This window comes from Staurois parvus, unplaced genomic scaffold, assembly GCF_062004578.1.
Source record: "Staurois parvus isolate SC_StPar_1 unplaced genomic scaffold, SC_StPar_1.0 ptg000721l, whole genome shotgun sequence".
NCBI classification, from domain to species: Eukaryota; Metazoa; Chordata; class Amphibia; order Anura; family Ranidae; genus Staurois; species Staurois parvus.
This window is the reverse complement of record NW_028318517.1, coordinates 814,122-830,663: the sequence shown is the minus strand read 5'-3', so window position 1 is coordinate 830,663 and position 16,542 is coordinate 814,122. Positions and strand designations below refer to the sequence as shown.

General features: G+C 45.6%; 1 protein-coding gene across 1 annotated transcript in view; it reads left to right on the top strand.

Annotated features, from left to right (window-relative positions):
• The window catches only part of LOC149445405 (uncharacterized), a 131,274-nt gene that overhangs the window by 69,640 nt on the left and 45,092 nt on the right, over nt 1-16,542 (top strand). The window contains 1 exon segment of the mRNA XM_089653827.1: nt 15,505-16,410. Coding sequence (XP_089509953.1) covers nt 15,505-16,410 — 906 coding nt within the window.

The window sequence follows — 16,542 nt, the reverse complement described above, 5'->3', positions numbered from 1 at the left end:
GTTGGGATGAGTACGGAGTAGTGGCCATTGGTTGGGATGAGTACGGAGTAGCGGCCATTGGTTGGGATGAGTACGGAGTAGTGGCCATTGGTTGGGATGAGTACGGAGTAGTGGCCATTGGTTGGGATGAGTACGGAGTAGTGGCCATTGGTTGGGATGAGTACGGAGTAGTGGCCATTGGTTGGGATGAGTATGGAGTAGTGGCCATTGGTTGGGATGAGTATGGAGTAGTGGCCATTGGTTGGGATTAGTATGGAGTAGTGGCCATTGGTTGGGATTAGTATGGAGTAGTGGCCATTGGTTGGGATGAGTACGGAGTAGTGGCCATTGGTTGGGATGAGTACGGAGTAGTGGCCATTGGTTTTAGCAATTAGTAGATCATTAGTGAGGTTTAGTAGGGCAGTTTCAGTGGAGTGTAGTGAGTGAAAGCCAGACTGTAAAGGGTGAAGAAGGTTGTTGTCGGTGAGGTGGGAGCTCAGGTGATTGTAGACTAAGCGTTCTAGGAGTTTAGAGGTAAATGGCAGCAGGGAGATGGGTCTTAAGTTGTTCAGGTTGGTGGGGTCCAGGGAGGGCTTGTTAAGTATGGGAGTGATGTGCGCATGCTTTAGAGGGGTGAGGAAGGCACCAGTAGAGAGGGAAAGATTGAAGATGTGAGTGAGGGAGCATAGGATGGAAGAAGAGGGTGACCGTAGTAGTTGTGAGGGGACAGGATCCAGGGGGCAGGTAGTGAGATGGGCTTCTGAGAAAACCTTAGTGACCTCTTCAGTAGTAGTGAGGTCAGAAGAGGAAAGTGTTGAGGGAGGTTTAGTATAAGGTATGCTAAGTGGGATGGATGTCTGTGCAGTGGAGATGCCCCTACGAATTGCATCAATCTTGTTTTTGAAATGATTTGCAATCTCATGAGCAGTGAGTGAGGTACTGGGTGGAGGTGGAGAATGTAGAGAGTTAAAAGTAGAGAAGAGACGACGAGGACTGGATGACAAGGTATTAATAAGAGTGAGAAAGTCGTCTTGTTTGGCAGCATGGAGGGAGGAATTGTATGTGAAGAAAGCAGATTTATATCGGGTGAATGCTTGTTGAGATTTGGTTTTACGCCACAATCGCTCCAGCGCATGACTATGTTGTTTAAGATGTCCGGTGCGGTGTGGTCAGTCTGCCACGGATGTAACGGTTGGGGCCTGATGCTTCGTGTTGTTAGAGGACCAAGTGAGTCCAGTGTGGATGACAGTGAACTGTTGTAGACAGCAGTGGCCAGGTCAGGGCAGGACAGGGGAGAGATTCTGTCATAGAGTTGGTCAGTTGCAGAGTGGAAAGGAGCCGGGTTCAAGTTGTGAAGGTTTCTGCGGGTAATTGTTTGCTGCTTGGAGGGATAGGTGTTTGAAGACGAGGAGACTGTGAAGGTGATGAGATTGTGATCAGAGAGAGGAAAGGGGGTGTTTGTGAGGTTGTAGGGAGTGCAAAGACGGGAGAAAACAAGGTCTAATGTATTCCCATCAGAGTGAGTGGAGGACGGTATACATTGTGCTAATGCAAAAGATGAGGTAATGTTGAAGAGTTGGGATGTAGCCGGGTTGTTGACATTAATAGGGATGGTAAAATCTCTGAGAATGATAGTTTGTAGTTCAGAGGAGAGAAAGTAGGGTGTCCAGGTGCAGAAATCATCAAGAAAGCGGGACACGGGTCCAGGAGGCCGATAGATCACTGCAATCCTCAGAGAAATGGGAGAAAACAGCCGGATGCAGTGAGTCTGGAAAGAAGAGAAGGATAGAGAGGGAGGGTTAGGGAGGACTTGAAAGGTACTCAGTGGTGATAGAAGCAAACCAACCCCACCACCTTTCTGACCACTGGGTCTGGGTGAGTGGGTCCAGATGAGGCCTCCATAGGAAAGTGCTGCGGGGGAAGCAGAATCTGCTGCTTGGAGCCAGGTTTCTGTAATTGCTAGTATGTTAAGGGAGCGGGAGACAAAAAGGTCATGGACAGAGGTGAGATTATTACAGACAGAGCGGGCATTCCAGAACGCACATGAAAAAGGGAGGGTGGTTTTTGGGAGCACGGGGACTCCTATTAAATTGAGGGGATTGCGGCTATTCCTGGAGGAAAGACGGTGCCTGGTGTGCGGGGGAAATACTGGAGGACCAGGGTTTGGGGAGATATTCCCAGAGGTTAGGAAAAGGAGAATGCCTGGTGCTGGGGTGAGATACTGGAGGACCAGGGTTTGGGGAGATCCCCCGAGGTAAGGAGAAGGAGGGTGCCTGGTGCAGGGGTGAGATACTGGAGGACCAGGGTTTGGGGAGATGTCCCCAGAGGTTAGGAGAAGAAGGATGCTTGCTGTGGGGGTGAGATACTGGAGAACCAGGGTTTGGGGAGATCCTCAGAGGTAAGGAGAAGGAGGGTGCCTGGTGTGGGGGTGAGATAGTGGAGGACCAGGGTTTGGGGAGCTATCCCCAGAGGCTAGGAGAAGGAGGGTGCCGAGTGAGTTAGTGGAGGACCAGGGATTGGGGAGCTATCCCCAGAGGTTAGGAGAAGGAGGAGGGTGCTGGAGTGAGAGTGGAGAACCAGGGTTTGGGGAGATATCCCGAGAGGTTAGGAGAAGGAGGGTGCCTAGTGAGGGGGTGAGATAGTGGAGGACCAGGGTTTGGGGAGATATCCCCAGCGATTAGGAGAAGGAGGGTGCCTGGTGTGGGGGTGAGATAGTGGAGGACCAGGGTTTGGGGAGATATCCCCAGAGGTTAGGAGGAGGATGCCTGGTGTGGGGGTGAGATAGTGGAGGACCAGGGTTTGGGGTGATATCCCCAGAGGTTAGGAGAAGGAGGATACCTGGTGTGGGGGTGAGATAGTGAAGGACCAGGGTTTGGGGAGATATCCCCAGAGGTTAGGAGAAGAAGGAGGGTGCCTGGTGTGGGGGTGGGATAGTGGAGGTCCAGGGTTTGGGGAGATATCCCCAGAGATTAGGAGAAGGAGGGTGAGGAAAGTAACATGGGAGCGGGATGTACACGAGCGCACATGCCTTCCAGTCCTGGTGTTTGGGTCAGCAGGGGAGTGAAGTATCAGCAGGAGGTGATGAGAGCAGTAGTAGGGAGATGGTAGCAGTGAGGGGGAGATGTACAAGTTTTGGGGTGGAGCAGAGGGGTAAACAAATGAGATTTTGGGAACGTAGGAAAGTAATATGAAAAGGAGGAGTAGAGGGGACATATGAAGGGTACACGGAGTGGGACTCAGACTTGTAAGAGATGTTTCCCGGGGTGTTTGCTCCGAGTCTGTCCAGCATGCAGGAGAGTTTCTTGTTGTATCTTCCTGCTGCTTGAGTTCTGCTTTAGTTCAACTGCTTCTTAGCACTCCATCAATTTTTTTTTTCAATTCTTTTATTATAAATATATCAAAATAAAAGTCAGTTTTACCATGGTTCCAAAAAAAATCAAATAAAGTTCCATTTTTACATAAAACAAAGCATATTTCTGCAAATGTCAAGAGAAACGTATATTACAATTGCCAAAAAAAACGTTCCCATGTATTTACTCACATAAGGAAAGATAAAAGGACAGAAAGGAACAAAACGCATGCAAAGAACCAAAAACAGAAGTCTTGTATTTCATTCAAACTGATGACTTGGTCCTCACGATATGTCAGAAATTGCTGATTCACTCTGTGGAACCTTTCAGACATGGAACTTTTGCATGTAACTCTATATGTCCCTATTCTATACAAAATTCACTCCTATTCTACCCCTCCACCCACCCAGTCCAGCCCTTGTATGAAGGCCTGCAGGGAAGACAAAAAACAAGGTAACTACACAGTACCAACCATAAAAAGAAAAGGCCTCAAAGCCGCATACAGGATGTTCTTAGCACTCCATCAATGCAGCACTCACTCAAAAGCAGCACCCCATCAGTGACTGTGCCCCACCATCAGTGATCTCGCCCCATCAGTGACTGTGCCCCCCCCATCATTGATCTCCCCCCATAAGCTGATCTAAATTTATAGGGAGATGGCCGAATGAGCACTCATCTCCACCCCAATTAGGAACTGATAATGATCACATGAATGGGGGGGATGATTCTCAAACAGACCAGACACAGGCTACAGTCATAAACCGGTAATAAGATGTTATGTTCTATTTACACCCAGTAACCCCCCCGTCATGTCCGTCCTCTTCCTTCATAGTCGTGTCCGTCCTCTTCCTCCATAGTCGTGTCCGTCCTCTTCCTCCATAGTCCTGTCTGTCCTCTTCCTCCATAGTCACTGTGACATCTTTTATGTCCAGCAGATGATGATACACATCAGTATTTAGAAGGACACAAGGATCTCTACAAGGACGTCATGATGGACAATCAGCCGCCCCTCACATCACCGGGTAAGAGGAGACTTTATTGTAAAGGAGAGAGCAGTACGGAGGATCCACCTAGATCCCCCATCATCTGATAAACACATAGAAACAATGGATTCAGTCAGTGTGTGTGTTTCCTACAGATGGATCCAGTCATGGGAACCCACCAGAGAGATGTCCCCGTCCTCTGTATTCCCGGGATTCCACACAGGAAGGTCACACCATCCCTCACCATCATCAGGTAGATGATGACAATTATTGGTAGTTGTGATTTATACACAGCATGTTTGTTACAATGAATGTTTTATTATATCTTTCAGAGTGGAATCCTCGGGGATGATAATATTGATGTTAAAGAAGAGTATAAAGAGGAGGATGAGGAGTATGGAGTGATGGAGGAGTTTTCAGAAGGACACAAGGATATGATGGAGCCACCTAATACCAGGAACCCACCAGAGAGATGTCCCCGTCCTCTGTATTCCCGGGATTCCACACAGGAAGATCACACCATCCCTCATTATTACAAGGTTGGTGGGACGGAGAATCTAGAACATGGACTTGTAGAGACGATGTGTAAATATTTTATGTGACCTTACATTTTACAGATGATATTTTCTCTCATTTCCTTGATTTAGAGTGGAGATCCAATCGATATAGAATTTGAGGTGAAAGCAGAAGAAGAAGAGGCGTATGTGAGGGATGATCAGCAGTCTATGGAGGAGGATGGAATAACGGGGACATTTATAGAGGAGGACACTCCTACAGAGATCAGCACAGGTGGGTCATGAACACTAAATCCATTCCTCCACCCATACTGCTCACTGATTGGTCCAGAGTAGGGCGGGGACTGGGTGATATCAGCCTGTAATCCCCTGGTCACTTTCCTGAGCTGTGTTCCCCGTCCTGTATTCCTGGATTTCTCTCGGATAATCTTCCTTCTCTGTGCTGCAGACAAAAGAATCCAGGACTTTCCTACAGCAATCCCCCCTTATCCCCCCCTTATGTATTATACATGGAGATCATATCCCCCCTTATGTATTATACATGGAGATCATATCCCCCCTTATGTATTATACATGGAGATCATATCCCCCTTATGTATTATACATGGAGATCATATCCCCCCTTATGTATTATACATGGAGATCATATCCCCCCCTTATGTATTATACATGGAGATCATATCCCCCCTTATGTATTATACATGGAGATCATATCCCCCCTTATGTATTATACATGGAGATCATATCCCCCCCTTATGTATTATACATGGAGATCATATCCCCCTTATGTATTATACATGGAGATCATATCCCCCTTATGTATTATACATGGAGATCATATCCCCCCCTTATGTATTATACATGGTGATCATATCCCCCTTATGTATTATACATGGAGATCATATCCCCCTTATGTATTATACATGGAGATCATATCCCCCCTTATGTATTATACATGGAGATCATATCCCTCCTTATGTATTATACATGGAGATCATATCCCCCCTTATGTATTATACATGGAGATCATATCCCCCCTTATGTATTATACATGGAGATCATATCCCCCCCTTATGTATTATACATGGAGATCATATCCCCCCTTATGTATTATACATGGAGATCATATCCCCCCTTATGTATTATACATGGAGATCATATCCCCCCCTTATGTATTATACATGGAGATCATATCCCCCCTTATGTATTATACATGGAGATCATATCCCCCCTTATGTATTATACATGGAGATCATATCCCCCCCTTATGTATTATACATGGAGATCATATCCCCCCTTATGTATTATACATGGAGATCATATCCCCCCCTTATGTATTATACATGGAGATCATATCCCCCTTATGTATTATACATGGAGATCATATCCCCCTTATGTATTATACATGGAGATCATATCCCCCCCTTATGTATTATACATGGTGATCATATCCCCCTTATGTATTATACATGGAGATCATATCCCCCTTATGTATTATACATGGAGATCATATCCCCCCTTATGTATTATACATGGAGATCATATCCCTCCTTATGTATTATACATGGAGATCATATCCCCCTTATGTATTATACATGGAGATCATATCCCCCCTTATGTATTATACATGGAGATCATATCCCCCCTTATGTATTATACATGGAGATCATATCCCCCCTTATGTATTATACATGGAGATCATATCCCCCCTTATGTATTATACATGGAGATCATATCCCCCCCCTTATGTATTATACATGGAGATCATATCCCCCCCTTATGTATTATACATGGTGATCATATCCCCCTTATGTATTATACATGGAGATCATATCCCCCCTTATGTATTATACATGGAGATCATATCCCCCTTATGTATTATACATGGAGATCATATCCCCCCCTTATGTATTATACATGGAGATCATATCCCCCCTTATGTATTATACATGGAGATCATATCCCCCCTTATGTATTATACATGGAGATCATATCCCCCCTTATGTATTATACATGGAGATCATATCCCCCCTTATGTATTATACATGGAGATCATATCCCCCTTATGTATTATACATGGAGATCATATCCCCCCTTATGTATTATACATGGAGATCATATCCCCCCCTTATGTATTATACATGGAGATCATATCCCCCCTTATGTATTATACATGGAGATCATATCCCCCCTTATGTATTATACATGGAGATCATATCCCCCCTTATGTATTATACATGGAGATCATATCCCCCTTATGTATTATACATGGAGATCATATCCCCCCTTATGTATTATACATGGAGATCATATCCCCCCCTTATGTATTATACATGGAGATCATATCCCCCCTTATGTATTATACATGGAGATCATATCCCCCCTTATGTATTATACATGGAGATCATATCCCCCCCTTATGTATTATACATGGAGATCATATCCCCCTTATGTATTATACATGGAGATCATATCCCCCTTATGTATTATACATGGAGATCATATCCCCCCCTTATGTATTATACATGGTGATCATATCCCCCTTATGTATTATACATGGAGATCATATCCCCCCTTATGTATTATACATGGAGATCATATCCCCCCTTATGTATTATACATGGAGATCATATCCCCCTTATGTATTATACATGGAGATCATATCCCCCCTTATGTATTATACATGGAGATCATATCCCCCCCTTATGTATTATACATGGAGATCATATCCCCCCTTATGTATTATACATGGAGATCATATCCCCCCCTTATGTATTATACATGGAGATCATATCCCCCTTATGTATTATACATGGAGATCATATCCCCCTTATGTATTATACATGGAGATCATATCCCCCCCTTATGTATTATACATGGTGATCATATCCCCCTTATGTATTATACATGGAGATCATATCCCCCTTATGTATTATACATGGAGATCATATCCCCCCTTATGTATTATACATGGAGATCATATCCCTCCTTATGTATTATACATGGAGATCATATCCCCCTTATGTATTATACATGGAGATCATATCCCCCCTTATGTATTATACATGGAGATCATATCCCCCCTTATGTATTATACATGGAGATCATATCCCCCCTTATGTATTATACATGGAGATCATATCCCCCCCCTTATGTATTATACATGGAGATCATATCCCCCCCCTTATGTATTATACATGGTGATCATATCCCCCTTATGTATTATACATGGAGATCATATCCCCCCTTATGTATTATACATGGAGATCATATCCCTCCTTATGTATTATACATGGAGATCATATCCCCCTTATGTATTATACATGGAGATCATATCCCCCCCTTATGTATTATACATGGAGATCATATCCCCCCTTATGTATTATACATGGAGATCATATCCCCCCTTATGTATTATACATGGAGATCATATCCTCCCTTATGTATTATACATGGAGATCATATCCCCCCTTATGTATTATACATGGAGATCATATCCCCCCCTTATGTATTATACATGGAGATCATATCCCCCTTATGTATTATACATGGAGATCATATCCCCCCCTTATGTATTATACATGGAGATCATATCCCCCCTTATGTATTATACATGGAGATCATATCCCCCCCTTATGTATTATACATGGAGATCATATCCCCGTTATGTATTATACATGGAGATCATATCCCCCCTTATGTATTATACATGGAGATCATATCCCCCCTTATGTATTATACATGGAGATCATATCCCCCCTTATGTATTATACATGGAGATCATATCCCACTTATGTATTATACATGGAGATCATATCCCCCCCTTATGTATTATACATGGAGATCATATCCCCCCTTATGTATTATACATGGAGATCATATCCCCGTTATGTATTATACATGGAGATCATATCCCCCCTTATGTATTATACATGGAGATCATATCTCCCCTTATGTATTATACGTGGAGATCATATCCCCCCCTTATGTATTATACATGGAGATCATATCCCCCCCTTATGTATTATACATGGAGATCATATCCCACTTATGTATTATACATGGAGATCATATCCCCCCCTTATGTATTATACATGGAGATCATATCCCCCCCTTATGTATTATACATGGAGATCATATCCCACTTATGTATTATACATGGAGATCATATCCCCCTTATGTATTATACATGGTGATCATATCCCCCCCCTTATGTATTATACATGGTGATCATATCCCCCCCTTATGTATTATACATGGTGATCATATCCCCCCTTATGTATTATACATGGAGATCATATCCCCCCTTATGTATTATACATGGAGATCATATCCCCCCTTATGTATTATACATGGAGATCATATCCCCCTTATGTATTATACATGGAGATCATATCCCCCCTTATGTATTATACATGGAGATCATATCCCCCCTTATGTATTATACATGGAGATCATATCCCCCCCTTATGTATTATACATGGAGATCATATCCCCCCCTTATGTATTATACATGGAGATCATATCCCCCTTATGTATTATACATGGAGATCATATCCCCCCTTAATCTCCTCTTCTCAGTAGAGAATACATTCAGTTCCTCTCCTCATAGCTGATCTCCTCCATGCCTCGTATCAGTTTGGTTGCCCTTCTCTGTACTTTCTCCAGTTCCCCAATGTTCTTTTTGTGAATTGGAGCCCAAAACTGAACTGCATATTCCAGATGAGGTCTTACTAATGATTTGTACCGGGGGAGGGGGGGTGATATCTCTCTCTCTGGAGTCTATACCTCGCCTAATACAAGAGAGGATTTTGCTCGCTTTAGAATCCGCAACTTGGCATTGCTGCCATTATTTTGCTTGTGATCTACTAGAACCCCCAGATCCTTCTCCACCATTGACCCCCCCAGATCCTTCTCCACCATTGACCCCCCCAGATCCTTCTCCACCATTGACCCCCCCAGATCCTTCTCCACTACTGACCCCCCCAAGATCCCTCTCCACAATTGCATCCCAGATTCTTCTCCAAGATTGATTCCCCCCAGATCCTTCTCCACTATTGACACCCCAGATCTTTCTCTACCATTGCCCCCCCCCCCAGTTGTACCCCCCTAGTATGTATGATGCATATTCTTAGCCCCCAAGTGCAGAATCTTACATTTATCACCATTAGCCCTCATTGGCCCCATAGCCCCCCATTGAGGTCGGCTTGTAAGTTGGAGACATCCTGTAAGGACGTTATTCCCCGGCACAGCTTGGTGTCATCTGCAAAGACTGGAATGGGATTTATAATCTCACACCCCATATTGTTTATATATATATTAATAAGTAAGGGGCCCTACACTGAACCCTGGGGTACCCCACTAATAACACTGAAACTTGGGGTACCCCACTAATAACACTGAACCCTGGGGTACCCCACTAATAACACTGAACCTTGGGGTACCCCACTAATAACACTGAACCCTGGGGTACCCCACTAATAACACTGAACCCTGGGGTACCCCACTAATAACACTGAACCTTGGGGTACCCCACTAATAACACTGAACCTTGGGGTACCCCACTAATAACACTGATCCTTGGGGTACCCCACTAATAACACTGAACCTTGGGGTACCCCAATAACACTAAGCCTTGGGGTACCCCACTAATAACCCTGAACCTTGGGGTACCCCACTAATAACACTGAACCTTGGGGTATCCCACTAATAACACTGAACCCTGGGGTACCCCACTAATAACACTGAACCTTGGGGAACCCCACTAATAACACTAAACCTTGGGGTACCCTGCTTATAACACTGAACCTTGGGGAACCCCACTAATAACACTGAACCCTGGCGTACCCACTAATAACACTGAACCTTGGGGTACCCCACTAATAACACTGAACCTTGGGGTACCCCACTAATAACACTGAACCCTGGGGTACCCCACTAATAACACTGAACCCTGGGGTACCCCACTAATAACACTGAACCTTGGGGTACCCCACTAATAACACTGAACCTTGGGGTACCCCACTAATAACACTGATCCTTGGGGTACCCCACTAATAACACTGAACCTTGGGGTACCCCAATAACACTAAGCCTTGGGGTACCCCACTAATAACCCTGAACCTTGGGGTACCCCACTAATAACACTGAACCTTGGGGTATCCCACTAATAACACTGAACCCTGGGGTACCCCACTAATAACACTGAACCTTGGGGAACCCCACTAATAACACTAAACCTTGGGGTACCCTGCTTATAACACTGAACCTTGGGGAACCCCACTAATAACACTGAACCCTGGCGTACCCACTAATAACACTGAACCTTGGGGTATCCCACTAATAACACTGAGCCTTGGGGAACCCCACTAATAACACTGAACCTTGGGGTACCCCACCAATAACACTGAACCTTGGGGTACCCCACCAATAACACTGAACCCTGGGGTACCCCACTAATAACACTGAACCCTGGGGTACCCCACTAATAACACTGAACCTTGGGGTACCCCACTAATAACACTGAACACTGGGGTATCCCACTAATAACACTGAACCTTGGGGTACCCCACTAATAACACTGAACCCTGGGGTACCCCGCTAATAACACTGAACCCTGGGGAACCCCGCTAATAACACTGAACCTTGGGGAACCCCACTAATAACACTGAACCTTGGGGAACCCCACTAATAACACTGAACCTTGGGGTACCCCACTAATAACACTGACCCTTGGGGTACCCCGCTAATAACACTGACCCTTGGGGTATCCCACTAATAACACTGAACCTTGGGGTACCCCACTAATAACACTGAACCTTGGGGTACCCCGCTAATAACACTGAACCTTGGGGTACCCCGCTAATAACACTGAACCCTGGGGTACCCCGCTAATAACACTGAAAGTTGGGGTACCCCACTAATAACACTGACGCTTGGGGTTCCCCACTAATAACACTGAACCTTGGGGTACCCCACTAATAACACTGAACCCTGGGGTACCCCACAAATAACACTGAACCTTGGGGAACCCCACTAATAACACTGAACCTTGGGGTACCCCACTAAGAACACTGAACCTTGGGGTCCCCCACTAATAACACTGAACCTTGGGGTACCCCACTAATAACACTGAACCTTGGGGTACCCCACTAAGAACACTGAACCTTGGGGTACCCCACTAATAACACTGAACCTTGGGGTACCTCACTAAGAACACTGAACCTTGGGGTACCCCACTAATAACACTGAACCTTGGGGTACCCCACTGACACCCCTAGACTATTCAGTGTATGAATCATTAACCACTACTCTCTGAATACGATCTTTTAGCCAGTTTTCTATCCATTTACATTCAGATTTTTCCAGCCCATAGACTTTACCTTACACATTAGACGTGTGTGGGGAACTGTGTCCAAGTATACCACGTCCACCGCCACCCCTCTGTCCAAGTATACCACGTCCACCGCCACCCCTCTGTCCAAGTATACCACGTCCACCGCCACCCCTCTGTCCAAGTGTACCACGTCCACCGCCACCCCTCTGTCCAAGTGTACCACGTCCACCGCCACCCCTCTGTCCAAGTGTACCACGTCCACCGCCACCCCTCTGTCCAAGTGTACCACGTCCACCGCCACCCCTCTGTCCAAGTGTACCACGTCCACCGCCACCCCTCTGTCCAAGTATACCACGTCCACCGCCACCCCTCTGTCCAAGTATACCACGTCCACCGCCACCCCTCTGTCCAAGTATACCACGTCCACCGCCACCCCTCTGTCCAAGTATACCACGTCCACCGCCACCCCTCTGTCCAAGTGTACCACGTCCACCGCCACCCCTCTGTCCAAGTGTACCACGTCCACCGCCACCCCTCTGTCCAAGTATACCACGTCCACCGCCACTCCTCTGTCCAAGTATACTATGTCCACCGCCACCCCTCTGTCCAAGTATACCATGTCCACCGCCACCCCTCTGTCCAAGTATACCACGTCCACCGCCACCCCTCTGTCCAAGTATACCACGTCCACAGCCACCCCTCTGTCAAAGTATACCACGTTCACAGCCACCCCTCTGTCAAAGTATACCACGTCCACCGCCACCCCTCTGTCCAAGTATACCACGTCCACTTCCAACCCTCTTTCCAAGTATACCACATCCACCAGCTCCCCTATGTCCAAGTATACCATGTCCACCACCAGCCCTCTGTCCAAGTATACCACGTCCACCGCCACCCCTCTGTCCATGTATACCACGTCCTCCGCCACCCCTCTGTTCAAGTATACCATGCTCACCGCCACCCCTCTGTCCAAGTATGCCACGTCCACAGCCACCCCCTTTCCAAGTATACCACGTCCACCGCCACCCCTCTGTCCAAGTATACCACATCCACCGCCACCCCTTTGTCCAAGTATACCTCATCCACCGCCACCCCTCTGTCCAAGTATACCACGTCCACAGCCACCCCTCCGTCCAAGTGTACCACGTCCACCATCATCCCTCAGTCCAAGTGTACTACATCCACCGCCATCCCTCTGTCCAAGTATACCACGTCCACAGCCACCCCTCTGTCCATGGATTTGCTAACCTCCAATCTAACCTGTTTCTTGATGGTTTATTCCCAGCTCACCTCTACATGTTGTCTACAGTAAACATTTAAGCTTTCACTGATTACAGAATACTAATACTGTGAGTCCTGACCCTTATACTATATAACTTGTACATTACATCCTCCTGACCCCTGCACTATATACTCTATGTTGTACATTCCATACTCCTGACCCCTGCACTATATACTCTATGTTGTACATTACATCCTCCTGACCCCTGCACTATATACTCTATGTTGTACATTACATCCTCCTGACCCCTGCACTATATACTCTATGTTGTACATTACATACTCCTGACCCCTGCACTATATACTCTATGGTGTCCATTACATACTCCTGACCCCTTCACTATATACTCTATGTTGTACATTACATACTCCTGACCCCTGCACTATATACTCTATGTTGTACATTACATACTCCTGACCCCTGCTTTATATACTCTTTGTTGTCCATTACATACTCCTGACCCCTGCACTATATACTCTATGTTGTACATTACATACTCCTGACCCCTGCACTATATACTCTGTTGTACATTACATACTCCTGATCCCTGCTCTATATTTTCTATGTTGTACATTCCATACTCCTGACCCCTGCACTATATATTCTATGTTGTACATTACATACTCCTGACCCCTGCACTATATACTCTATGTTGTACATTACATACTCCTGACCCCTGCACTATATACTCTATGTTGTACATTACATACTCCTGACCCCTGCACTATATACTCTATGTTGTACATTCCATACTCCTGACCCCTGCACTATATATTCTATGTTGTACATTACATACTCCTGACCCCTGCACTATATACTCTCTGTTGTACATTACATAGTCTTGACCCCTGCACTATATACTCTATGTTGTACATTACATACTCCTGACCCCTGCACTATATACTCTATGTTGTACATTACATACTCCTGACCTCTGCACTATATACTCTATGTTGTACATTACATACTCCTGACCCCTGCACTATATACTCTATGTTGTACATTACATACTCCTGACCCCTGCACTATATACTCTATGTTGTACATTACATACTCCTGACCCCTGCACTATATACTCTGTTGTACATTACATACTCCTGACCCCTGCACTATATACTCTGTTGTACATTACATACTCCTGACCCCTGCACTATATACTCTATGTTGTACATTACATAGTCCTGACTTCTGCTCTCCCCCCACTGCTATATATACACATAATATGGACTCTCTTTTGTTTCCCCCATTTCCTCCCAGCTGGACATTTTATATCGGATGATGTGATTGGAGCACAGACTTTTACATGGTGATAATAATGTGATAACATCCTCCAACTTTGGACCCTTAAACAGAAAGTGATAATGAGGGAGGAGTCAATACCCCAATGATGGTGGTCTTCAGGATCAGTCCAGTCTTCATCTTGGTTGTTCTCCCCCCATCCTCACTCTCTGACCTCTGGTGGGGCTCAGCCCCGCTGTTCTTCATGACTAAATCATGGACTAAATAAGGAAGTGCAGTACTTCTTGTGTTGGGAAGATGGCGATGAGTGATAGAGGGGGTGGGGACCCTCGTCCTATAATCCCCTCATCACTGTCCCTCCTATAAAAGACAGTTCTGGTTGTTTCCTCACTCTCTGACTAAGGTCCATGAATAAAGAAATGACCTGGTAGGAGATCAGAGGAGCCATTTCCTAGTTCCCTTGAGGGTGGAATTGTAAGCTCCTCAGAGACCAAGCTGCCTGATGTGGGCGGAGTCCTGGTTTGGGGGAACCAATCAGCTCCTGTCTAGTAATCCTCTTTGTCTTTGTATTTTAGTCCATGGCCGGGAGATGAGGAAAACCTCCGAGGATTGTCTCACTTTGTCTCCAGACTGGAAAGTAGAAGATGAGGACATCACACAGTATAGTCCAGGAGAAAACCCGGCTCCCTCCAATGTCCATCCGGCACCACCCAGTGTAGATGGACCATCAGATTCCTCGTATCCTGAGGAACCTCAGACTGTGCGGGACCGGGCCGGCCTTCCAACAGGGAAGAGCTTCTCCTGTACTGAGTGTGGGAAGGGTTTCTGTTCTAAATTCCATCTTAATGTGCATAAAAGATCTCACACAGGGGAGAAGCCGTATTCCTGTCCTGAGTGTGGGAAATGTTTTTCACAGAAGTCCTATCTTCACACACATCAAAGATCTCACACAGGGGAGAAGCCGTATTCCTGTCCTGAGTGCGGGAAATGTTTTATACGGAAATCCTATCTTCACACACATCAGAGATCTCACACAGGGGAAAAGCCATTTTCCTGTTCTGAGTGTGGGAAATGTTTTTCAGTGAAGTCCAATCTTAACACACATCAAAGATCTCACATGGAGGAGAAGCCGTATGCCTGTTCTGAGTGTGGGAAATGTTTTTCAGAGAAGTCCATTCTTCATAAACATCAGAGATCTCACACGGGGGACAAGCCGTATTCCTGTCCTGAGTGTGGAAAATGTTTTTCAGAGAAGTCCAGTCTTCATACACATCAAAGATCTCACACGGGGGAGAAGCCATATTCTTGTCCTGAGTGCGGGAAATGTTTTTAACAGAAGTTCAGTCTTCATGAACATCAGAGATCTCACACGGGGGACAAGCCATATTCCTGTCCTGAGTGCGGGAAATGTTTTTCACAGAAGTCCAATCTTTACACACATCAGAGATCTCACACAGGGGAAAAGCCATATTCCTGTCCTGAGTGCGGGAAATGTTTTTTACAGAAATCCTATCTTCACACACATCAAAGATCTCACACAGGGGAGAAGCCGTATTCCTGTCCTGAGTGCGGGAAATGTTTTACACGGAAATCCTATCTTCACACACATCAAAGATCTCACACGGGGGAGAAGCCGTATTCCTGTTCTGAGTGTGGAATAGGTTTTTCAGAGATGTTCTGTCTTCATAAACATCAGAGATCTCACACAGGGGAGAAGCCACTTTCCTGTCCTGAGTGAGGGAAATGTTCCTCACTGAAGTCCTGTCTTCCTGTACATCTGGGATCTCACACAACCCTGGAGGTGTATTAGTGCCTTGAGTGTGGGAAATGTCTTCTAGGTGAATGTTGCTGGACATCC